Raw genomic sequence first — 26,952 nt, 5'->3', positions numbered from 1 at the left:
GTTTAGCAGGGAGTCTCCTCTAGACATGAAATGAAGTAGTCCTAACCATGCTGCAGATGCGATCATGTGGTGCTGTGAAAGACACAGGGGTAATAACGAAGGGCACATTGTTTTCTCACAAAGGTATGTTTCATACACATTTCCTGGTCATGAGAGAATGCTGGAAGAGAGGAGAGCATGAAGAATACATGCAATGAGAATACAAATGTCTGAATGAAATGCTGAAAGAAAACACATAAATTACTTAACAAGATGACTGGCAAAGCAGATTGATTTATGTGTGTGTGTTGGGGGTGTGTGAGTGTGTGTGTGCTAGAAATCCTATGACTCAAACACAAGCCCAGCCATCTCGTCTGTAGCCCCCACACCCTCAAATGGATGACGTCTAGGCTCTCAGAACCATTACAGACATGTTGTGTAGACTTCTGAGGGGTATGTGTAGTGGGGAGTGGGGTTGACATTAAACTTGGAAAACTGAGTTCAGTTACTCTAAAAGTTGGCTCTGTCAAATGTCCCACAAAGAGCTTGGTCATCTGACAGCTACTGGTTTTCCAGGTCCGAGTGGGCAAAGATTATGAATCAATTTGCCAGGTCATTCTCTGCCTTATGCCACATTGATGAAACAGCTTGAGTGTGGAAGAAGAGACCAGAAGATAGGAAGGGATCATCTGTGTCCTCACAGGAAGAGGGTGGGCATCCTGCCTGATTCATTATGGACAAGACTCGTGCATATGTAACCCTGCATAGCCTCAGCAACAGAAATGACATGAGGTGCTCAGAGGCTAATAAAAACAACTGTGGGATTTCTAGGGAGCCAGCAAGTACAGACGATCACCGACAGCAGGAAGAAAACCTGACTGGGTGAATCCAGACAGCTTTGGGGACAGACATTCATTTTTATAAGTATCATATTAGGATTAATAACTTTGTGTTTTCTCCATTTAAGGCTTAAAGGTTTGTTACATATTTATTTTAGGTCAAAGGTAAGGCTTTCCACATTACACTTTTAAGCTATTAGCTATATGATCAACCTACTCGGTTGATGACTGACAGCAATGTGATAAAGTCATTTACTAAGAAGGAGGAAAATCAGCGGGGCAGTGACAGTGCACTCCTATAATCCCAGCACTCAGGAGGTAGGCAGATCTCTGAGTTCAAAGAGAGCCTGGCCTACAAAGTGAGTTCTAGAACATCCAGGGCTACACCGAGAAACCCTGTCTTAAAAAACCAAAAGGAAAAAAAAGGAGAAAAATCTCCTGCTGCTTACCCTTCTTCTAGAGCTGAACTGAAAGCCTCGATCTTCACTGCATCCATTTCTGCTGACTGTGGCTACTGGACTCTTTCCTCATGTCCTGTGTATGTTTCTGAATCCTCCACTTCCAGTTTGATCTCCATATCTCCACTAGATAAATACACATCGCCGCGACATAGCTATGGCATGTATGTATCTACCACATGGGTGCGACTCTAATATGCTCACACCCCCTTTCTTTCCTTCGCGTGTCTTCTTGCACAGTAAGTATGAACACCAGTGTCAGAGGCAATTTGGATTGATTCACAGCTTTTTCAGCCCAAACTTTTCTCTGTCAATATTGCTTCAAGTATCCCATGTGTCCTTAAATTCACTCCTGATCTGGCTGCCGAGAATGGAACCCTCGCAAGCAGAGCAGATGCAGGCTCTGTCCTCCCCTTGGATGCTACATCGCTGTGGGCCACACCTCATGTCCTGGGCAAGTGGGAGATACAGTACTGTTGCAGACTAGAAACCCATCTTTTACTAACTGGTTTCTGTTCTTCTTCCTTATTCTCACATCAAGGTAATATCTTTTAAACAGACAGTACACCTATGTTATATGCCCCTTCAGTTCTGATTTTTTCATCTCTGTATTTTTATGCCATATTCTAGGGGGTGATCTTTACCATGTCTTTATTTCCTAAAGGTCCTTTTCTCTTTTTCCTGATTCTTTACTTAACACAGATTCTCAGGCTGTCCTCAAACTCTTAATTCTCTTGCCTTAGCTTTCTGAGTGTTGGAATTATGGGCAAGCACCATGACATATGGCCTAGCTTGGTTTTCTTTGATCATGTCTGCTTTATCATTTAGAAACATAGAGATTTTTAATTTCAACAATCATTTCATTAATTAAAAACCAAAAAACTACTCAAGGCCTCTTTGGTCTACAAAGGTTTGCCTCAGTCCTTCTAATGAGAAACTGTCTTAAGATAACCAAGTAATCATTGCATTCGACCCTTGGGCCCATCCTCAAATAAACACATAAAATAAATTTAAAATGCCACAGGACTCTGACATGTGTTACATGTCAATTTTCTGAGTTTAACCTTGTCCGACAGTTATGAAGGATACATTCCCAGGAAGAGTGGGGGAAAGATTACTATATTGTTTTTACAACTTCCTGTGGACTTACTTTTATTTTAGAATAAAAAGTAAGATAAAACGAATCCCCTTTCCAAGCTTCCAATTACAGTTCTTGCAAGTTCCCCTGTGGTCCCTAAATTACCGTTTTCTCTGTAATTTTTCAGTTCACATGCCCTGCTGCCCCTTCCTGTCTGAGCATGGCTGGCTGTCTACTGATACTCGGGATCAAATAAAAGGCTGTCCATGCAATGCACTCAGCCCTGGGTGGCATCTGCCACCCTCCAGACATACTTCCCCACCGCTTCCCCTATTGGATGGGCAAGCGCTCTATGCTGCAAGGGCTAAGGCAGGCTACAGGGCCGAGCTTTCCAGAATTCTGGCATGTAGAAAGCCAGCTGAACTGTGCAGTGAGAATACTTCATTTTCCACTCTGCTGAGGAAAAGCTGTTAATTTCTGTTTTGCCGCACCTGTGGTTAAGGTCTGACATGAGCTTAAGCTCTGTCCTGCTTCCTCTCAGTTCTACATGAGCGTTACCCGGCCAATGGCCCATTCTCTACGTTACAGTTCTCAGTTTTAACTTGCAGACAAATGTTGCTTTCAGCTCTAGGTGGCACGGGGAGGGGCCAGGCTGGCTATGTGTCCAGAAAGGCAGCTTCCTGCTTTTAGAATACATTCTTCTGTTTACTCGGAGGTCAAGAGTCTTCGCTTGCACGTTACACTATCAATAGTTTTTCCTGCCAGTTCTGGCCTATGACATCAGCAATTTCAGATGCAGGGTGGTTGCTTTCTGAGTATCGTATTTTCTCGCAGTTTAAGACATTCGGGAAGAAAGATGTATGAGTGTGTGCACTTCACTACCCAGGCCTGTCTCACTACTTTATATTCTCAAGGCACCAAGAATTGAATTATTTAAATGTCAAATCTTCTGTGCCAGCAGCTCTTCCTTCCCAGGAGTTTGAAACAGACCTCAAGCCATAGACACCCCCCAAAAATGCTCCTGACCCACACCCCAAAACATACAGTAAGTATGTGTTTTAAGCTGAGAAGCTCTGAGTTACTAATAGAGACACCCCAGGTATACTGGCTAGATTTATGTCAACTTGACATGAGCCATTGTCATCTGAGAAGAGGAATTTCATAATGCCCCCATTACATGTGAACATAGGCAAGCCCATGGTGATTTTCTTTTTTTTTTTTTTTTTAAACTACAATTGTTTCTTCAAATGATCTATTTTTCTTTTTTTTTTTTTTAAAGGTTTATTTATTTATTATAAGTAAGTACACTGTAGCTGTCTTCAGACACTCCAGAAGAGGGCCCCAGATCTTGTTACGGATGGTTGTGAGCCACCATGTGGTTGCTGGGATTTGAACTCTGGACCTTCGGAAGAGCAGTCGGGTGCTCTTACCCGCTGAGCCATCTCACCAGCCCCCATGGTGATTTTCTTAATTAGTGATTGATGGACAAGGGCTCTGCCCACTGTGGACGGTGCCATCCCTAAGCTGGTGGTCTTGGGTTCTATAAGACAGCAGGCTGAGCAAGCCAATAAGTAGCACCCCTCAACAGCCTCTGCTCCAGCTTCTGCCTCCAGGTTCTTGCCATGTTTAAGATCCTAACCTGGCATCCTTCAGGGATGAAAAGTGATGTGGAAGGGTAAGCCAGATCAAATGTTTCCTCTCTAGCTGCTTTAGGTTGTAGTGTTTCAGCACAGCAGTTGTAACCTTGACTAGCATGCCAGGTGAGTGCACAGGGAACAGGATGGCTGCGGGGCTAAACACCAGCACAGAGGTGGTAATGACGCCAGAACCTCAAGACTAACGTGGTTTCATGTAAAAAATAATCAATCAAACAAACAAAAACCATTCATACTTTCTACCAGCAACCTTAGTTCTAAGAATCTATTTCTCCAAAAAGGCGGTCAAATTCAAAATAGAAAAGTGTTTAAGCCTAAAGATTTGCTTGTATTAATAACATCATTTATATAAAAGTTTCAGTAATTTGGACAGTTCTAAGTATTGTGATTAAGAGGTATATGACTCTATCTCTTTAATTGAAGTCTATTCTAAAATCCTGGATTGTCATCATCATTTCCATCAGCATTATGTTTGTGTTTCCTTGGGTATCACTCAGGCACTTGATAGATCATAAAAATGTAGGACATATACACAATAGGTGTAATGGCCCTTAGTGGTTGTCCACGTGACTCATCTAGAATGAACTACAATTCAGATTTTTTTTTTTTTTAACTAAGTTTGGAGTGGGTGAATCCACTTCTAGTCTGGGCCTTTGAGGTAGGAAGACACACATTTTTGATCCAGGTCTTGAGCTTGGAAGACACACCTTTAATGTGGGCCACACCTCCTGCTGAGATTCTATATAAAGAATAGAAGCAGGAAGCTTTTGCTCTCTGACTGCTTGCTCTTACCTTGCTAGCACATACATTCGCTCATCAGCATCAGAGCCCACTTCTTTGGGGTTCCAGCATATTCTGAAGGCCAGCTGAGGCATCTATCATTGTGGACTAAGCAATTCCTGGATTCACAGCCAGGCATTGTTGGAGTAGCTGAACTCGGGCTATATGGCATTACAATAAATTCCTTTTATCTATCTATCTATCTATCTATCTATCTATCTATCTATCTATCTATCTACTATCTAGAGATTCATTATATAAGTTCTTTTCCTCTAGACAACCCTGACTAATACAATGAAATACTACTCGGCTACAAAGAAGAATGAACATATTGAGTGAGGTATTCCAGACAAAGAAAGGCAAATGTTACATGTTTCCTCTCATCTGATGTTCCTAGGTCTAAATCTTCTGAAGAGAGTATATAAAAACTAGGAAAGTAAAGAGGGACGCTGATGTGTGAATATGGGAAGGCTTTAACTAGAGGGGAGAGAGATAAACACCAAAGGAGGGAGGAACGTAAAATAACTGAGGGTATCTGAAAAGATAATAAAGAGCTGTACTATTAGCTATATACTGAAAACTACCTATAACATATACAAGTATCTGTATACATATCCATAAAGAGTTTGAATGAAAATTTCCCATCTGGGCTGATGATGCCATTCCCAAGAACCATAAGCTATCTATAAGAACCTTAACACAAGGCATGAAACACTCACTTTTGAGTTACTGATCTGTGTTGTCTAAGAGAGTCCCAAAACATTATAGGCTATTGTTGGTGTCCTTGGTTGCCACCTAGAGGAGAAAGGGTAAGTTTCTATGCCTGAAGACACCATCCACTTCAGACATAGGACCAACAGGATCGGAGCAGCGATAGGACCTAAAAGCCTTCTTCCTATGGACCATCTTTCATGGTACCAGAATGCAGGTTTCCAAAGGAGGGGAGAAACCAAAAGTCCTACCCAACTATGATGCCTCTGAACCACGACTGGTATGACAGAATAGCCCTAAAGTTGCAGTAATGGCACACATATCTTGGTGGTAACCAACAGTTTTCTAATTGGACAAAAGGCCTGGTCAACAAGAAATAGAATCATGCCTTCTGCTGGATACCTAGCTAACTTCCTAGGACTAGTAAAGTCATAGATCTTGGAGGAAAACCTACACTTGCCTAAACTCTTAACTAAGTATTTTTCCTTGTACCTACAGACGACTGTAGTTCTGAACCCTCATCAAGGAACCTTCTCTTTCCAACAAAGACCACTACAGAAAGCACAACTGATCAAAGTGCAGAGTGACGGATCCCAGCCCCAACTGAACATCTACACTCCAGTTTCTGTAGCTAAGGCTCAGGGATACTTGTGGAAGAGGGGCAGATAGATTGTTGGAGCCAAATGAACATAGAGTTTGCTTTCATACTGTATCTCCTTGAAGTCTTAATAACAGGGATGCTTAAACAGGAACTGAACAAGGATGACATCAATAGTCTTGCTAACATAGACTCCTAAGGAATGCTCAAAGTAGGAAAAATAGTCTTCCTCAAAAAGAGCACACCAATTGATTATCCAATACCAAATGGTCAACTCTGAAAACATACACATAATATAACACATACTATAACATCATATAGACTGAGCAGGTTGAATTTCTATATTTAGAAAACACACTGATGTAACAAGCTGTTAGAGAAAAAAGAGACATCTGTTTGAAAAGGAAGGGGTGACAACACAGACTTAGGAAGGACTGTGGGGAGAAAAGGGAAATAATATAATTATATTATAATCTCAAAAATTATAAAGAAAAATAAGGGTATGATTATCCAGCAGTTAAAACTATGTTTAAGGAGTTCAAAATTATACACATAAGAAAATCACTATAGTTGAATATTTCTGAATACTTACATGATGTCAACTACTTTAAATCTTTGTCTTTTTATTCCACTTAATTTTTTTTTTTTTTTTTTTTAGGTTTTTCGAGACAGGGTTTCTCTGTATAGCCCTGGCTGTCCTGGCACTCACTTTGTAGACCAGGCTGGCCTCGAACTCAGAAATCCGCCTGCCTCTGCCTCCCGAGTGCTGGGATTAAAGGCGTGCGCCACCACGCCCGGCTTTCCACTTAATTCTTTAGTGAAGCTAAGATTGCTCTTATCCCCCAAAGTGGGCCACGAGGGGATCAAAGGCTTGTGTGAGTGACCCATGCAGCCTGAGTCCACAGCCACTAATCATCGCCCTGCAGTAGTCAACACTGCCGATGAGGTGAGGTGCAGTGTGATGGAAACTCCATCACAAACCGCGAAGGTAGGCCAAAGCAGAAAGGCTGGAGAGGTGGTTCAGGGCTTAAGGCAAGTGCTGCCAGGCCTGCCAATCCAAGTTGGATCCCTGAGAGCCACACAGTAGAAAGTAAACTGACTTCCTCACCATGTCCTCTGGGATCTGTCCACCTGGGCATATGTACATATGCATAACTTCATAAAGTACATGAATAATTTTAATAAAATTTTAAATAAAGTAGAAAACCTCTTCTAGTAATAGAACTATGGATAATATTTACCCTTTCTAAACATTTTACCACAAGCAGTATCACTTGCATAATCAGGAAAAAAAAAAAAGAAATGTTGAAATGTTCAGCTCTAGTAACATGGGCTAGCTAGCATATTCCTACACACCTTAAATTGGTTCGCTGTGCCTCTTTCCCCTGAGAGGAGAGTGAACTATTTTCTATACTTTGAGGAAGAAAAGGCTACGTGAGTCCTTCATCCTGAGCTGAGCTCCAGTATTCATCCTTAACCTCCCATCTGGTACTTGTGGAGTGACTGGATGCGCCATTTCTCCTAGAATCTAGATTCAGTCTACATATTTCCTGAATACATGACTCATGATTGACACTATGATAAGAGCTTCCATGATGCTCCCCTCCTTGTGACAAATCCTGGACTTTATAGTATTATTTCCACTCAAAGCTGAGGAAATCAAGTCTGGTGAAGTAACAACTGTCAAAGGTCACACATCAATAAGTGGCCCTTACTTTTCCCGAGGCCCTAATCTTACTTCAATTGACTGGTCTGAAATAAATTATATAATACCTTCTTTCCATTCTTCCTCATGTTTACATATGTAAATGGCAACTCGGGACACAGCAAACAAGTGGCCACATTGGAAATGAAATACGGATTCTGTATTCCAGATCTTGCTTCCTTAGTGTTGGTGTTTGGATCTTTTTATTCAGCAACTAAAATCCTCAACCACCCAGGACATAACAGCCCCGGCTCACAGACCAGCATCTGTGCCTTTGAGGAAGAAAATGTTAAGGATAAAGGAGAAATGGTACAACTTCCTGCTACTGGGGTTCCTGCAGAACATGGAGGCATGAAGTAGCGATTCAAAGCTGAGGCTCACCTCCAATCTTGTTTTCCAGTTCTAACCTCCAATCTGAAGCTCAGGACGGCCCTAGGGTTTGTTGACCCATAATAAGCTTGCTACCACTTAAAGAGCTAATATAGCCAGATTCATCCCTTAGATTCTCAGGACAAGGAGTTTCCCAAAAGCCAAGCACTGAGCCCCTGACTGTGCTGATAATCAGTATCTATTTTTAAGTCCCTATTTTTCTGTATAATATTCATAATTATTCCAGCACAGCACTAAAGACAGAAGATAGCCACTTCTATGATTCACTAAAATACATGTAGCCCCTGACTTGACAGCCACTTCAAGAAATAAATCTAATCACCCTACTTATGTCTAGTTTTATTGTGCTTCTTCTAACTATACAGTAATAACGTTTACTTAAATTCTGGACAAGCTTACATGAAATCATTTGTTTAGATAACCTTTAAGGCGTGAGCCTTTAAGGTTTTAAAAAGTTTAGGTCAAACCATTTTTATTTTTCTATTACTAAGTAAAATTAGGAAATAATACGGAATTTGAATTAGAATCTAACAGTATCACAGAAACTAAAGAAACAAAGAAATAAATAAAAATGAACGAATCACTAGCAAACACTTTCTAAAAGCTAAAGTTCTTCTAATAATCTAATGTGGCAAAGCACAAATTATTCTCTTATCTGCCTTCTAGAAGCTAGTCAAAGAAAGTCAGGTATACTCAGTGGAAAACTGTCAGAAAAAAAAAAAAAACCTATTTGTGTAACTTGGGTGGAGTAAGGCTAGATCCTGGGGGCTTGGAGGGGGGAGCTCTGCTGCATGGATAAGACTTACCAGCAATAGCACCAGCTAAGAGCAGGCTTCCAGGGCTGACCTGCCCATCTTCATTTGCAAAGGAAGCCTTCACATGGGCATAGCACGGGAAGTAGATGGCTGAGAAAGGAATGTCCCTCAGAAAGCATGCTTTGGCGCCCTGTGGGGTTTGCAAGGAGAAGAAAAACCACATGAAACACACATCCCATGGAGAAGGTCAGGCTTCTCTGGAACTTACCTCAGAACAAAATATTCCTGGAGAAGACCAAATTTGTACTCACACACTGAGGGGGTGGGGGGAGGGGGAGTGGGGACAGTAAAATGTAACCTCAAAGCAACAAGTTCTCAAAGCAACAAGATGCAGACTTGTTCTTCCAAACACAACTAGCTTTGTCATAGGGTGTGAAGACATGGGAAAAGGGAGTTCCTGGTTACTCTAAAGCTGAGCTGTCAATTCAAACAATTTTGGAACCCTGTCTGTGACTCTTTTCAAGTCTCAATGGGTGGAAGTCACCGGCATTTCAAGGAAGATCTGTTGGGGTGCGGGGTCTCAAAGCAAGGCAGGAGGCCACAGTCAAGGTGTCTCTCTGTTTATACAGGAGAGAGACAAGCAGTGAAGGTGCTACGGAAGAGGTCCAAGTTTTGTATTATTTGAGAATCTGATGAAAGTTCTGGAGTCTTTCCCAGAAAAAAAAAAAAATTACATGTACATAAAAATATATCTTTTTAGAGAGTTCTTGGATTCTTTTCCTTGTTTAGGGTTTATGAAATATTGATGAATGCCTACCCTAAAATATTTACCGTAATTCTGACACATTTAAGAGCTCAATGTTGAACAATTAACTCCAGAAATGAAGTTTTCCCTAAATAATTTCTGATGCCAAAATCATGCCATCCTGAGATCTCCAAGCACTGATGATACCAAGGGAAAATAATGGTGCTACGGTACAAGCTACAACACATACACTGCTTCTTAGGCGGGCTGAGAAGTAAGGAAATGAATAATTTAATACTGTTTCTTTCATTGATTTCTAATGCTCCAAATATCCACCAATTATAAAGATTCCCCAAAGGAAATAACGAGTCCATCTAGACTCAACAGATCTAGCAGCATCCACTGACACGTATGCAGGTCTAGTTGTGAAGTATCGAGGGCTTCTGTCTGATGCTGCCTCCAGTCGGTCACAGCTCTCTCTGCCACTCCTCTGTCAGTCACCGTGACTGACTTTTCCTACCAAATACATTTCACTCCTGACTCCAACTGAGATCTTGGGGTGTATATAAAGCCTGCAGTCTTTTTTTTCACAGAAACTGTTATTAGCCCAGGCCTACTGCAATTTAATTAGTTGTCTTACACAAGTAATACAAGTGGAACTTTATACCTAATCCTATTAAATTTAATCCGAGTTTAGCTCAACCTTCCAACCAGAACAAAAGCTTGGAATCTGGATGCTGTCCAGGTCTGACTGGCTGTGGATAGTCCTCTTTTGATTGACCCATGGAGACTTTGTGTGCTCGTTCTGCATGAAGGTACTAGAAAAAGGGGGCTGCACCCCCATCCCCACTGCTCAGGAACTGTCTTGCTAGTCAGCTCGTGCAAGTAGGTTGTGACTCTCCACACTGTTAGATGTCAAATAAAAAATAAGAACTTTGTTAAGTCCTCATTTCACACCTGTGAATCCTGATGCCCGGGACATTTATCTACCAGCTGCATATGGAGGTCGTGTTCCAACGCCGTCTTAGAGGTATCTGCAGAGCCGCCTAAACCTCTAGACGCTGAGATTTGTGCCCCAGCTCTCTCTGCTCTGGGGAGGTCTGCGATAGAGTGCAGCGTGAGTATCTATTGATCTACGTGGAGCACCCAGTGCTTCTGTTACGACTTATTCTTTATTAAATAATCCGAGGAAATTCGTCACCCCCTTTTAATTTCTCCTTTTCTCCTCCAGTTTGATTCTTGTCTTGGGCTTTCCTGCGAGTTCTAGTTACCTGTCCACGCATGCGTGCTGTCCATGCACACCAAATAAGCAATTCCAATAGAGACTGATTAAATATGCCTCCCTCAAAAATCACCTCACGCTACTCCCAAAATAAACCATGACGATTGCTTAATTGATGTTTCTTTCTACAAAGTTTTCTTTTTACTCTACCTCTAGCCGTAAAGCTCTCCAATGTTATATTTCATAGGCAGATCTCTGTCCTGTTCTTATTTCTTGCTACTAATAGTTTCTCCCAAGGAAACTAAATTTCTCTCTAAAGAAATCCGGCTATAATTATTCTGTGTGTTTAAAAACCTACAGATTTAATCTGGGGTTCATTGTTGCCACTTTAGAGATCACCACAGCAAGCGTGGGAAATGTTTTCAAGCACTGTCAATAGAAAGATAAGCGCAACTCCAGAGCTGAGGCCATGCTGAACGTCTGTCCTCTGGCTCATTCCTTTCCTCCCTAAACCCACAGTGCATGGCTGTGGCTTCTTTTGATCAGGAATGTTGTTGTGCCCTCTTCGGCCTTTAGTTGTGTTGTCTATAACTGTGTTTACTTGCTCCTTCAGCACGCTTTCCTAGGTTTGGGATATCCTGCAGATAGGTTCCCGTATTCTCACCCCTTTCAAAGCTTTGCCCCTCCAGGTGCCTCTCACTGATAAACCTAAAGTCAGTTACAGCCATCAATGCTCCACTCATCTGAGCCGCCACAGTGTCCCAGTCCCTGTCGCTCCTCACCTTCTCTGATGATCGCTCTGCGGGGGAGGCGGACCTTTTAAATACCATCTTTTCATTCATCTAACCCCCAAACACCACCATCTCTATTGAGCGTCTTTTAGGGAGCATAGATTCCATATGGCTCCACCCTATCTCGATCTTCTCCATACCGTTCTGAGTTTTCATACTTACGTACCTGTCCCTTTCCGTGTTCGGGTTGCCTGCTTCAGATTGGAAGAAATCAGAGTTCAGGGAAGGCTACCTGATTTAATTTATACAACACCTTAACAAAATCTGGGGGTGGCAGGCATGTTCTTGATGCCAGTGATTTTTGCTTTGGTGATGTCAGTAGGAGGGAGCACAACTAGAAAGTTCCACAAGAGACTTTGGAATAAGTTAGTTTTCTAGAAGGGCACTAACTTGCTTCTTTGAAAAATATTCTCAATAGCAAAACTGTAATTTCAGTTTTTGAAACAAAGATGCATTACTTGTTTGAGCCTGGCAAACTGTAGCAGAAAACAGTCATTTTGTATCAGACGCTAAAGCTAAAAAAATGGCAAGATGAGTCTGTTTCAGGCTCTGTAGATTCACCGTGATGTACGGCCAAGCATAAGAAGGTAAGGAACTTGAACTGAAAACATCCCTGGAACACGGGAAGCACAAGGGCACATTGCATAACAAGGAGCATCCTTATCTCCCAAATCATACTATCTCCCTCCTTTCTTGACAGTCAATTGTACATCTCTGTGAGAAGAAGTAAGGAGACTGAAGGGATGAATAAAGACCGAAGGCAAGTGGCCCTGTAAGAAATCAACTTAAAAAGAAACAAAACAGAAAAGCAGGGTTGCACTGGTAACACTAAGGCACACAGTAGGAGTAGTATTTGTACACTATGAGCACCCAGTAGGAGTAGGCTATATTCTTTCAAGAAACAGGAGATGTGGTCAAACAATTTATATAAACCCAAACAAATGTCAGGCTTAGTTAGAGGTCTTAGGCTGCCAATGATATGAGAATGTAAGAGACATGGAACAGGCCAGGGAGAAAACCTCCCTAGGCAGGATGGCTGTGCTAGCAAGGGAAGCCTAATAGCACTTCTCTGCCTACTCAGATCGGGAGAACACTCCACGGAAGAGCCTCTACTCCAGGAAGAGCCTCTACTCCATTAGCGCAGGGCAAGTGCTGAGCTACGGTATACTCTGACACCATGGGTAGAGGAGGGAGTGGGCTGCAGGAAGGTGTGAGTAACGCCTGTCCCCGTCCTGTGACATACTCACTGTCACAAAAAAGAGAGGGACAAATGTAGACAGAAGGATTGTGTTTCTTCACCTTTCCTCTGGTACCTACCTCTATTGTTCCCTAAACCTGGCCCTGTTCAAGAGACTCCTTTCAGCAAATCATTTGGTTTGAGTCAGAAGTGACCTTAGCCAAGGCATCAGAATCTAATCTTCCTGCAGAGGTAACTTCAAAACCTATTCAATTTCCCTGGCCTCCTTTTCTTGACCACTCCTTCCTTCTAGGTCTGAGTCACAAAGGCAGGTGCCAATTTGCAGGGCTGCCTCAGGCAATCCCTGACCTGTTGCTCCCACACAATGGGAAGGGAAGCTGGATGCTGAAAGGGTTTTTAGGAGGTTCCAAGGATGAAGAAAATTCTTCTCTACCAGATCCGCCTGATAACCTCTTCATTCTGTGGCCAACACACATTTTCCCCGCCCAATCTCCAAAGAGGAAGCTGCTTGGTTTGAGTTCTACCTGCCCAGTATAAAGTCTTTCCTAAGTGATCAAGTCCTCCTCAACAGGCGACCCTGCAACAGAGAGACAAGCTGTGCTGCTCTGCAGCCTGCGGCAGCAATGTGCAAATTACAGCTTCGGCTACTGAAAATGAACAAATCACATAGAGTATGCCATTTCAACCGTCCTTCCTGCTTCTGTATGAAGACGCCCAGTCTCTGGCTTCTTTCTTTCACTAGTCATCTAGGTGAAATTTCCTGTATCTTCTGATTGGCCTTGAATTTTCTGGGTACACAGTAAAATCACATATGGAAAATTACTAAACACAAAATACAACTCTCTAACCTAATCACAAAATTAACCTCTATCTCCAAAGAAGGGAAATTATTATTATTATTTTAATGAAAGGCTCGTTGAGGAACAGATGTAAGCAATAAAAAGCATTTCCAGGCAACTTAATATGCAAATGATTTTGAGCTGATGGTCCTCCAATTCTGGACTATTCCAATGCCTTCTATCACCATGGCTACTTGCAGATAAGACAAGCATCTTCCAGCCTGATCTACAAAGTGAGTTCCAGGACAGCCAGGGCTCCACAGAGAAACCCTGTCTTGAAAAACCAAAAAAAAAAAAAAAAAAAAAAAGGCTCACTTCAGGTTTACAGTTTAAAACTGGTAGGGATCTGGTAGGGATCATTAGTAGCTTGAGGATGCTGGCCATAGTATCCTTATAACAAAAGAATCATTGTTTTTTTTCCTCCAGAGTTCTTGACGTGGAAACAGTTTAAAGCCCAAAGGAGCTTTAATCAATTCTTAAGTTGCTGGAATTATCCATTCAAGTTTACTCCAGCAGTTTTGTTGGGCATGAGACTCTCATGAAACAAAACACAAGACTGCCCTCCACCTGTCTCTGACACACACACACACACACACACACACACACACACACACACACACATACACCTTCTTTAAAAGCTCTTCCTCCAGTTGTACTCCAGCAGCCCCATCAACCTAACTTTAGGCAGGAAAGCCAGTTCTAAGGAATGGTGCTGATAAAGAAGTCAGAGACAGGGCAGGTCTTTTTGCATGCTAATTCCTGCTTACTCCCGCAGTACCTGCAAACACAGCTCTAAACAGACTATTTCTAACACAGGGAAAGGTAATTACATTCACAAAGGCACCTCTGTGTCAGTCGGGCACCAGGAGCCAGCAGGTCTGGGGGACTGGGGCTTAACAGAGACTCCAGCAGTGAATGCACATTGTCTAGCATAGGGGAAAATGCCAGACTGGGGGACCCCCACAGCATTCAAGACAACAGTGGTGCACCTTGTCTGTGGAGGTTATTTAATGCTCCTGGCACCTGTCGTCAGAGCCACCCCCTCTTCCAACCTTACAGGTTTAGAATTTATTTGGCATGCATAATTGTATATTTTGATCTGGAGCTGCAAACAATGGGCAGCGTGTCATGTCTTGATCCCTTAGCATTTCTCTTGGCTTCCCCTCAGAAAGTTAACCCTTCCATGCACAGCCAGGCAGTGGGGGTGGGGAGGAGGTGTTTCTGTGCTAGACTCAGTACCCAGTGTCATTAATAACGGGGTAGAGAGTTATGTAATATACTTCAAGTAAAACACAAACTGCTTACAGGTAAATAACTGAGATGAGATGCAAAAGAAAACTCCAACTTTTGTATATGACCACATAATAGTAACACCATGGAACTTGAGCAGGATTTTGCTACAAATTCTCCCCAGTATCAAGAGCTGCTATGAAGATGGTACTGCTGTTAAAACCAACAAACCAGCCACCAACTGAAGAAGTCAGAGAACAGCCAATGACTTCAATTTGAATATAAAATAAGGGCCTCCCATCTGGCTCTCCTTAGGGGACTTTTGGTGCCATTCTTCTTAATTTCATTGGAATGATAAAAAAAAAAAAATCTCAGCAGCCTCTTGGTGGAAACACCGCAGGTGGTTCAGTTCTTGTGTGAGACTGTAAGTTGCTCTGTTACCAATAGGGCTGTCACTCAGATAGATGGAAGCCCTGTGACAGACACAAATTTTTTTATTGTGGAGCTTTAGTCTCATGCCATCAACAGGGCAGCAACCTGTGGGAAGGTGCTTTTCTTAACTGTTCTCAGTCCTTCCTCCTCCTCCTCCCCCTCCCCCTCCTCCTAGTTACATCCATGTCTAGCAAGCATATTCTTTGTCTGTTTCCTCTGTTTACCATAATACAGTTGGTAAATTTATCTTCCTTCTCTGCAACACACATTCTTCTGACTACTTAAATTAAAAGCAGTCCTCATTTTATCATTATGACTATTAATTACAGTTAATAATAATAATATAGTTACACACAGAGATATGTACATATACATATTTTATCATCGGAATGATAAAAAATATCTCAGCAGCCCGGAGTCTCTTGGTGGAAACACCACGGGTGGTTCAGTTCCTGTGTGACTGTAAGCTGCTCTGTCACCAATAGGGCTGTCTCTCAGATGGAAGGAAGCCCTGTGACAGACACAAATATTTTAGTATGGAGCTTTCGTCTCATGTCATCAGTATTATATATTTATATATATTATATATTAATGTAAATATAAAGACAATGCTGTCAAACAGTCCCCAGTGTTTCTATTTCATCCCTGCTGCATGATTACCTAGTTTCATTTTTTCTTCTTCCTTACGCGTATTGTAAATTTCCTCCTTTTCTCTCTTTCTAAGTAGAACTGGGGCTTGAGTCTGTGGCTCATGCATTCTAGGAAAGGACACTGTCGCAGAGCTGTAGTGACAGAATTTCCTTCTTTGTTGTTTGTTTTGCTATTCTGACTAGGTCTCATCATGTAGTTCTGTTTAGTCTGTAACTATGTTGACCAGGCTAGCCTCAAACTCAGAGACCTGTGTACCTCTGCCTCCTGCAAGCATCACCCTGCCTGGCTTAATCTCTCTCTTAATGACTAACTTGACAGACCTCTTGAGTTTTGTCAATCTTTCTTATTATTTTTTTTAAAAATGTATTACCCTTGTTTCTAAAATATACTTTTACAAAGTATGGCATTCTAGTCTGAAAGCCCCCCCCGCCCCCCCCCCCCCCCCATACATGAGGACGCCATGTGAAGGACTGCCCTTTGAATTGGGATCTGTCATCGTCTCTGGCACCGAGGTGGAGCCTCTCTGCAGCCCTGAGACAACTCCACAGTTTGAATGAGCTGCATAGAGACTGAATATTTTGCCTCATTCTGCTCCTGCAATTTGTTATACTTCAGTAGTCCTGGGAATCTTCAGCCATCGGGTCTGCCTTTCCTTCCAACTATCTTTCATACATAGTAAGTCATCTCAAAATTCTCAGTCTCGAGCTCTCTGCTTTCTGAATAAGTCCTACCTTCCAGTTCTCTAATTCTTTACTTAACTGTGTTCAAATTTTTCAGGGCCACCCGCTGAATGCACAGTTCTAATGATCATAAATTTGCTTGTTTTTTAAATCTCTAGTTTATATTTCTGACAGTTTTAGGATCTTCACATTTTCATTTAGAATGCTTCCTATTCATGTTCTCTTACTGCCTTGTGTGACTCAAGATCATGACTCTTTTATTCACCCTGGAACAGCATCTGAAAAAACCCTTTGAGCTTAGGGTTGAAAGTGGGCTCCTTCTCGGAAGACTAGTGTTACATTGTGTCAGTCTCATAGAAACACTCCCAGCCTGGCATCCCACACCGCAACAGAGAAATACAAATTCAGCCTGTAAACTCAAGTCAGACCAGCGTAAACCTTTGCAATGTTAGAAGAGGGATTCCTCCGCTTTCCTTCTCCCCACAAGCAGGCTATGCTCTTTGCAACGGATGTGGGAAGGTGCAGCTAGTTTGCCATCCATCAAGGGTATAGCTTCTGGAGGTTGGAGTTTTGTGGAGGTAGATTGTTTACCACCAGGAACCAGATCAGAGAAGTGGAGCTTGGGCAGAAAGGATGCACGTGCCAACGGTCTGGGTTTGCACAGACTGGTGACCTCTGAGAACAAATAGCCTCCTGTCTTAGTCAGGGTTTTTATTCCTACGCAAACATCATGACCAAGAAGCAAGTTGGGGAGGAAAGGGTTTATTCAGCTTACACTTCCACACTGCTCTTCATCACCAAGGAAGTCAGAACTGGAACTAAAGCAGGGCAGGATGCAGGAGCTGATGCAGAAGCCATGGAGGGATGTTCTTTACTGGCTTGCTTAGCTTGCTTTCTTATAGAACCCACGACTACCAGCCCAGAGATGGCACCATCCAAAGCACCCCTTCCCACTTGATCACTAATTGAGAAAATGCCCCACAGCTGGATCTAGTGGAGGCACTTTCCCAACTGAAGCTCCTTACTCTGTGATAACTCCAGCTTTTGTCAAATTGACACAAAACTAGCCACCTCCGAAGTTCTGTGACCACTAACCCTAAGCCCAGCCTTTAGTTCTCAGTGCTTCAGGCATTACTAAGATATCTGTTTGATAAATGCCCACTGAATTCGCCAACCTTTGTATTCCCTTCCTTACTAACTCATGAAAGGCCTTTCCAAAGTATGCTCCTCAACATTTTTTAGCTGTTTACATGTGGATGCTCTGGCAATGGCTGGAGACCCTATAGAGAGCCCTTCCTAGAGGAATCCCTAACCCCATCTTTAGACTATGTCTTTCCAAGTTTCCTTCAAAACACCAAAGAGCACACATGATTAGCTTCTCATTTCTTCTAACCCCTTCATTACACTCAGTGAAGGTTATTTCTCAATAAACCAGCAGTTATGGATGATCCCAGCTATGCCCGAAATCCCTTCCAGTTTCATACTGGCTGGTTTTGTGTGTCCATTTGACACAAGCTAGAGTCACCAGAAAGGAAGGAGCCTCAGTTGAGGACATGCCTCAATTAAATCCAGCTGTAAGGCATTTTCTCAATTAGTAATCAAGGAGGGAGGACCCAGCCCATTGTGGGTAGTGCCATCCCTGGGCTGGTGGTCCTGGGTTCTATAAGAAAGCAGGCTGAGCAAGTGAGCCAGTAAGCAGCATCCCTCCAAGGCCTCTGCATCAGCTCCTGCCTCCAGGTTCCTGCACTGTTTGAGTTTCTGCTCTGACTTCCTTTAATAATGAACAACAGCAATAAGGAAGTGTACCAAATAAACCCTTTTCTTCTAAACTTGCTTTTTGGTAATGGTGTTTCATTGAAGCAATAGAAACCCTAATCATGGTAAGTGTTAACATGGAATACAGAGTCTGCCGAATGTTCACCCATTGTAAAGTGGGTGGGAAGAGAAGACTTCACCTCAGATAGGCAAGAAGTGTAGCTTCCAAAGAAACAATTATTGGAATTCGGACTGGATTCTAAATCATGGTTGTTCCGTGTAGGAGCCAGAACACAGGCCTTGCACTCAGAGGACTTTTTCTATGTCAATATAAACTTTATAAAGACATTACATGTAAATTAGTAATAACATAAAGTGCCTAGTATAATGTCCAGTATGGGGTCCTCCAAAAAGGTGACACCAATTGCTATTATCAATGCTCAGTACTTTGTTCTATCAGACGAGAAAATGCCAACAGCCAAGGTATATTCTGTTAACAGTGCCAGCTGTGAAACAACTGGCTTCACAACTAAATCATGATAGAGTACAGTTTTCAGCCTGAGAGTCAAACTGCTTTTAGTGAAGAACCCAGGCCTACTAAAGACGTTTATACAAGTTCCTTCAACGGATCATTCTCCACACAGGCCTCTGCTCCCACAGATCTATCTAACTAGTGGTTAATTAACATTTATTGAGCAGACTGTCCCTTAGTTTATATTTCTCAGCCACAATTAGAAAACAGAGAATGAAAAGTCTGGCTTGGTAAAAAGAGAAACAGATCCATCACTTCTGGAAAAACATATTGGGAGTAGTATATGACTAGAGGGTTATCATCCATCTACATCCTTTCTATGTATTTATATTTCTATCTATTATAGTCTCACAGTTTAGATAGTTCAGGATCCTTGTAAAGATAACAGATCAAAAATTGAAAACAACAAAACAAAATAATAGACTTGCTAAAAGTGCTTGCCTATGGAAAGGCAGATTCACAGACACTTAGGCGTGAACAAGGTAACATCTTATTGTCATAAGCCCTTTTTCTGAATTTTCTGTGTTGACTATTAAAATACTTTCAAGAAGTTGATGGGACCACAATGCCATGTTTACATTCCTCCAAGGCCTCAACACCGATCCCTTTGAAGGCCACTGCCTTCAGATATGTCATCTGTGTGACTTCAGTTAACCGATCCCTTTGAAGGCCACTGCCTTCAGATACATCATCTGTGTGAACTGAAGGATAGTTGTGGTTTGAACAAGAAGGGCTCCACAGACTCACATGCTTGGTCCCAGCGACCATGGTGGCTCACAACCATCTGTAATGGGATCCAACGCCTTCTTCTGGTGTGTCAGCAACAGCAAACTCATATACATTAAGTGTGTGTGTCTTGTATGTGTCTGTCTGTCTGTCTGTCTGTCTCTCTCTCTCTTCCACTGCCATGTCTGTCTATTTCCTGCCATGATGATCATGGACTACCCTCTAGCAAGTTCCCAACTTGGTCATGGTGTCCCTTCTCAGCAATAGAACAGTAAGTAAGACAATGATCAAACAACCATTTGTGTTTTTTAAGCACCACCCTCTCCTACAGCTTATTTAAACACTCAATTCCACCAGGTACTATTCTGTTAAAAATCCTATTTCTAAAACCCGTCTTTCGCTTCACTTGCTCTTCCAGTGTTCTAAGCAGGCTGGGTATGGTAAAGCCTACCTGTAATCCTGGTGCTAAGGAGAGGGCCACAGGGTTAGGAGTTCAAGGTCATCCTCCCTGGCTACATACAGAGCTTGAAGCTAGCCTAGGAAATAGGAACCGCCCCTCAATCCTTCAAAAATAACAACAAATAAGGAACTAAAGGCCCAAAGTCCACGTGACACTGGTAGTTGGGAAAGGGGAGACAGAAGAGTTTAATGGAGAACCTCAAAGATTACCCAGGGCTAGGCCAAAAATTGAAAGAGCAGGGTAGGAATTCGTTTATAATCTTTGAGCTGACGCCCTCCAGGTAAGAATTATGACTAGTAAGTAGTGCATCACCTGCTCTATGTGCTAAGCTCTAGCTTTGTGTGTGTGTTATATGCACACAGATGTCTAGCTTTGTGTGTGCTTTATATGCACACGGATGTCCACTGCCATGAAAATCTAAGGTACCATGCATGTGTTCTTTCCTACCTGTCTCAATATATGTTGTAAGATACATCAAATTTCAAAGAGGGATGTGGTTGAGTTTGAAGTCCATACTCACCACTTAGTTGACCTAAACCCATCAAGTCTTCCTTTACTCCGCTGTAATTTGGAGTGTCTGCCTGATGGGCTGTGGTGAGGATTAACTGATACAAAGCAGACACAGCTATAAGCATGGGCCTGGGAGAAGAATCTCTCCATAAACAGTAGCTTGAATGAACTTGTAACTACACACATGCTGCCCCAGCTCTGAATCTCTCTCTCTGAATCCTGAACATCCTAGCTGGAGCTGATCTTGCCAGCCTCAGCTGTGTCAAAGACTACCGTCACTGGCTCTTTTTCTTCTGTCTACAGATAGAAATTTCTCCCAATAAAATAACAGCAGCAGCAGCAGCAGCAGCAGCAGCAACAGTCAAACTCCTAGGTTTGAGTGGTTTATATGTTTGTATTTCCTCATGGAGCCTTCTGTTTCCACGATTCTATTTCTACTGGCTTCTTAATGCTAGCCATTGGCCTGCATCTTTAGCGTCAGACCTTAGCTCACCTTTTGCTCCCTTTGTTGCTGTGTTGACATTCCCCCTCCCCCTTCTCACTCCTCCCTGTTATTTCCAGCCTCCATCTTTTAGCTTCAGCTGCTCTGTCGCTCACCTGTAACTCCTGCCTCACTGGGTCTCTCTGTGCCATGTTAGATTCCTGCAGGCAAAGATATCAACACTCCCGTGGCTTCGTGCTGGCAGATGCTTACACAGCATCTTCTGTGGCCATCCCTCTGCCTTCTAGAACCTTCACAAGAGGAAGAAAACTGGAGATGGATCAGGAAAGTCTATCTTTGCCCTGCTTGCCTGCATCACCTAGTTAAGTTTCCTTACATTTCTGGACCTCTGTTCCTCAATGACGGGGAGAAGAGCAGACAAAAGAGCTTTTAAAGCTTTCTTGAAGCTTCTCCAAATCTGAAATTCCAGAAAATCCCGTCACTGCCTGTAGTGGCTATTCCTGGTGGTCAACTTGACTATATTTGGAATGAACCTCAATCCATAATTGGAAGGCTCACCAGTGACCTTTATCTGGAGGCTTGGAGATAGAAGTTTCTGATCTGGATCTTGGTATGGAGATCTTGAGGCATAGTGGCTATGGATTCCAGAAGATTAAATCTGAGTTCAAGGTCATCTGGGATTAAATGTGTGGGAACACACCTTTAATCTGGGCTACACCTTCTGCTGGAGACAATATAAGGACACTGGAAGAAGGGAGTCTAGCTCTTGCTCCTTCGCCTGCTTGCTGTGTGAGACTGAGTAACTGCTAGATCCTTGGACTTCCATTCACAGCTACTACTGAACCATTGTTGGGAATTGGGCTTCAGACTGTAAGTCATCAATAAATTCCTTTACTATATAGAGACTACCCATAAGTTCTGTGACTCTAGAGAACCCTGACTAATACACCTGTCACATTTCCTCTCTCCCTTTTGTGCTTCTCAGGACTTTGCAAGACTGACGCTTCCTTCAAATGTACCCTTAACTTCTATTCTAATGGTCCCTGCTCCATGCCACAGCCACGTTCTTCTCTTCTTCCCTGCCTTACTATCAATCATGATAATCTACAAGCTGAAACCATGGTTCCTGTCCTCAGACCTTACTGGGCTATTATAACGAGCCTCCCACTCAGCTAACTGTGTGATGCCTTTCCACACCACCTCCTTCAGGAAGCCCCTGGCCCTTTTGCTGGGAGTGAGGTCAGCCTCCCTCTCAGCTCTTCACTCCCCCAACGCTGTTCTTGACTTCATATAGACTGCAATCCAGAGATCTGGGAGCCGCATGAGACTACAGGCATGAGATAGTAACATGCTTCTGTCACCTCCCCGGGGCTGGGGACGTCTCTGTTTCCCGCCCCAACTTTGCAGTATTGTGCGCGTTCTTTGGTCACTATGCAGCAGTTCGCTTGCTTTCTGTGCATGGATGCCCTCGTCTGTAACAGGAAAAAGATTTGGCTTCCAGTTATCACTTATTTGCCCAACAATCCTTTATCTGGTGTCTACTCATGTGCCAGAAAAGGCTACAAAGCAGCAGTGAACAAGATAAGTCCCTTATCACAGACACTGTAGAAAAAATAGGCACAGGCACGAAGAAGGTGTCAGATGGTCATACGAGCTCCTAGCAGACAGTAATTGAGATGTGACCACACTGCAATGGTCGCCTTCCTGAGAATGAGCCACCTGAGGTAAGACGCGCAGGGCCAAGCCTTCAGCACTATCTAACGTGTTGGTTTCTGGAAGGCAGACTTGACTCTTCTAGCTTCCAAACTGTGTGAGGCATCTCAGCTTCTCACTGCCACCTTCTAAGTGGCCACAACAGAGCCAGGCCCAGAGTCAATTCTCAGAGTAAGAGCATTCACCAGTCTGTCTGCCTCGGCATTCTCCAGTCTGTCTGCCTCAGCATTCACCAGTCTGTCTGCCTCGGCATTCTCCAGTCTGCCTCTGCATTCACCAGTCTGTCTGCCTCTGCATTCACCAGTCTGTCTGTCTGCCTCGGCATTCACCAGTCTGTCTGCCTCGGCATTCTCCAGTCTGCCTCTGCATTTACCAGTCTGTCTGCCTCGGCATTCACCAGTCTGCCTCGGCATTCAGCAGTCTGCCTCTGCGCTTTCTTCTTCCAGGATGTCCTGTAGTGTGTTCAGACTTGTGTCTTTCACATAATGGCACGAGTTTACCTTTCCTTTGTCCCTCCTCATGGCTTTATAGTTCATTTTTCTTTTTAATTCAATTTTAATTTTATTTAATGCCTATTAATGTTTTGCCTGCCATGCACGCTGGTGCACCATGTGTGTGCGCGGAGCCAGTAGAGACCAGAAAAGGGCGTCCTACCCCCTGGAACTGGAGGTATAGATAGTTGTGAGTCACTATCTAGGTGCTGGGAATTGAAACTGGGTATTCTGAAAGAACAGCCTGTGCTATGAACCGCTGAGATCTCTCTCTAGCCCCCAGCTCATTGTTTGTTTTGTTTTGTTTTAGCATTTTTTCCATTGTCCAATATACCACAGTACGTTCATCCACTCATTTACCAAGGGACATCTTCATTGCTTCTAGGTTTGGGCAATTATAAATAAAGCTTCCATAAACAATAACACATGTGTGCTCAGAGAGTGGATTAATTTTATTTACATTATTTCAGCTGCTGGGTTTTGGAAAAGCCAAGAGTCACAGAAAGCCCTCAGGAGGCTCCTACAGAGGTCCAGTTAAAAGATAAAAGCAGAGATGGGAACGTGGGAACGGCCACTAAGGTGGATGCAAAGTGACAACGTGTTCCCTTCTCAACTGAGGTGCTCTCAAAAAACAAACAAATACCTGCACAACTGCTTTCTTCATGTGGGCATAGATACATCAAAAGAGATACTCTGTAAGCTATGCAGACACACGGGTAATTATTCTCATCGGTGTCGATAAATAGGTGCAATTGATTAAATCCACTAATACCGAAATGTTTACACAAAGTGATCTACAATTTCATTTCTAAGAATTTGTCTTTTACATACACTCCCAAAGGTGTGCCAAGCACACACAGGAATCCACCGCCTAACTTCTCATAAGGGATAATATGCTACAGTCCGTTGCCACTATGATGTTTATAGTTCATCAGTTAGAGATAAGTGGGAGCTTCCAGGCCTTTCCTCCCCCCGGCTGGCAGCTGGCATCGGCTCTCTGGGGACTCCGAGACTTGGAAAGTCATAGGAGATGTGCTATACGAATGAGCCTGTGATTAGAAAAAGGGGCAGTTTCAAGGCCCAGATTATTTGTTACTCCCAGCCGGTAGGAGAAGAGGACAGGGGCTTCTCAAGTTTGGAAGACTTTCAAAATACCAAGTCAGTGTATTAGCTATTCTCTGTGCTGTGTCCCATTCTGCAGTGTATTAGTGTATCAAAGGCTGCTTCTTTTTCACTAATCTCTTGAATTTATTATAACCTACTTCCAACATCTATAAAATTAGAAAAAAACAATTGCTGATGATTATAAGAAACTAGTTAAAAAACTTTTCTTAGTAACACACACACACACACAAACCCCTTAAAACCATGTGGCTATGAACATGACAGAAGAGACCTCGGATGTACTGTTTAGAAACGCTGGATTTATAAGGCACTCATACTCTCGTATAGTTTGGGTTATAGAGAATTAGTTTTACTCTCGTACTCTGGATGGTTTGAGCTTTTGAAGCAAATAAGCTGATGCTATACTTGCTTTCAGAGCACACCGACAATAGCTCCAGCAACCTATTGACACAAAATGGTTGTGCATGTAAGCGTTTTGAGGTACACAGATTTAAAACAAACTTACATGAACAATGCCCAATAATACAGTGTAATAAAGCGAACAATGTAAGAGGAGCCCATATTCCTAGGTGGCCTCTCCCTGGCAGCTGACACCTGGGATTACAGTAAAACCCTTTCTGTTAAAGCAGGGTGGTGCCCATCCTTACTCCTCAGTGGCCAAGTTTTGTCTGCAGAGGCCAACTGTACCACTGCTGCCTTCTAGTGAAACTGTTTTTTGACCTCCATTCGTCGGCTTCCATTTGATGCTAAAGGATAAGCTTTATAAACTGACAGGTCCAACACACAGGTCAATTCACAGTCCTCTTTCCATAGCAGACCATTTAGTTTGTGCTACAGGAACACAGGCCATAAAACAGGGTAAGAGTACTCTATCCACATACACATACGATGCCTTGACTCTCCCTGCTCCCCACTCTCTGTGAGCGCACACCTGCACACACAGCACAGGTAAGGACTCCATCACTGAGCTGCAAGTGCAGACCTTGCATTCTCATGCCCTGAGGAAAAGCAGGGCGTGGGCATTTGTTTTGACATTTATCTTTTGGGTTTTTTTTTCATATTAAAGAGTCTTTGAAAGGCAATTACTTATTCTCCCTTTATTCTCATCATCTCTTTCCTGTCTGCTTTAACTAGGTCTCAAATGCTACCAGTTTTTGTTTACATAGTTTGCTACATCTTTACTGAGTTATTTCCAACTTCAGCAGTGTAATGTGTTTACTGTACATTTTGATTTTTCAGTTGCAGATGTATTTTTTTTTTTTAAGGCACATATTCTAACTGCCATTTACTGGGTCACAGAAGGCTAAGGTACTTTGCAAGTCAATTCGTGAGAGAAAAAAAAACAAAACCAGAAAGCTTGGTCGAATCAATTCAGTTAAGGTTAAACTCAGCAGTCCTAAACACACAGACAGAATCAATCACACACCCCCCGGGGCCTGTGGTATTGTAATGTTAACAGAGCAAACAAAGGGGAGCCTGGGAAGGAGAAGGAAGAGCACTGCCCCAATAAAAGTTAGGCCTGGGGTCCTTCTCTTAAAGACTTACCTGAAGGGACAACTAACAAAGGTAAAGTATCAGGTTGCTCCATCCATTTGCATTTTCTCTAATGAGCTAAAGCTACCTGGAAACTGGGAGTAGAAAGCCCTCCCTCACCAAACAAAATTCCCCTGGGACCACATGGAAACTACAGCGGTGAAGCTCACTCCTAGCAGTTCTTAAAGAGATGCCTGGCCAAGGAACAGTGAGGTAGAGAGGCCTGGAGTCCAGGTTCACAAAACAAAACTGGAATAACAAAATTGAAGCTGTCTGGGGTGAAGCCACAAGCAGACACCACCAGAGAGGTCCCAACGGCTGGGCAACCTTTGAGTCTCTAGGACTTTGGCTGATGGGGATGCCTGAAGGAAGGTTATGGCCAGGGCACTTTCACACAATGAAATCAACTTTTCGGCTCACAGTCACTAGTAACTTCATGTGGTAATTACCAATTCACCAAAACAGCATTTTGCAAGGCAGCGCCAAGCCTTGGGGAATGCTTCTGAGCTAGATTAAACCACTAGACTAGTAATTAACTAACGTATGGGAGAGCGCACTTGCTCAAACGTGAGCCATCTTGCTCATTTCAGAAAAGCAACTTTAGCACAAAAGTGCAAACAAGCAACGGCTGAGCCTCCCCTCTCAGCTCAAAAACCGCGGCTGGGAGCCGCTGCTCACCCAACTCCAAAATCAGGGTGCCTGTGACTTCCAAGGAGGGTTACAGGGATTAAGATTGAGAGATAATATGAAGACGGAAAGCACCCAGCCCCAGCCTGGTGTCATCTGCAAGAGTCGCTCAGTCTGCTCTTGCATCTGCAAACAAGTTTCTACCATTTCATCTAAGGAGATATTTTGATAACAGTCCCTGCTATCATTCCAAGTGCTTTTTACTAGACAGCCTGTTGAAAGGCTGCCTGGCATCCTGTCAA

General features: G+C 43.0%; 1 protein-coding gene across 3 annotated transcripts in view; it reads right to left on the bottom strand.

Moving 5' to 3' along the window:
- Positions 1-26,952, bottom strand: part of Slc25a13 (solute carrier family 25 member 13) — a 178,567-nt gene that overhangs the window by 2,982 nt on the left and 148,633 nt on the right. For all 3 annotated transcript variants that reach the window (XM_085840826.1, XM_085840824.1, XM_085840825.1), the window contains one exon: positions 9,000-9,138. In XM_085840826.1, the coding sequence (XP_085696952.1) occupies positions 9,000-9,138 (139 nt within the window). The remainder of the gene's footprint in view (positions 1-8,999; positions 9,139-26,952) is intronic.

The sequence above is a fragment of the Mus caroli genome, unplaced genomic scaffold (genome assembly GCF_978045245.1).
Source record: "Mus caroli unplaced genomic scaffold, Mus_caroli_1 scaffold_7, whole genome shotgun sequence".
NCBI lineage: Eukaryota > Metazoa > Chordata > Mammalia > Rodentia > Muridae > Mus > Mus caroli.
The sequence above is the reverse complement of the archived record's forward strand: the minus strand, read 5'-3'. Positions and strand labels throughout refer to the sequence as shown.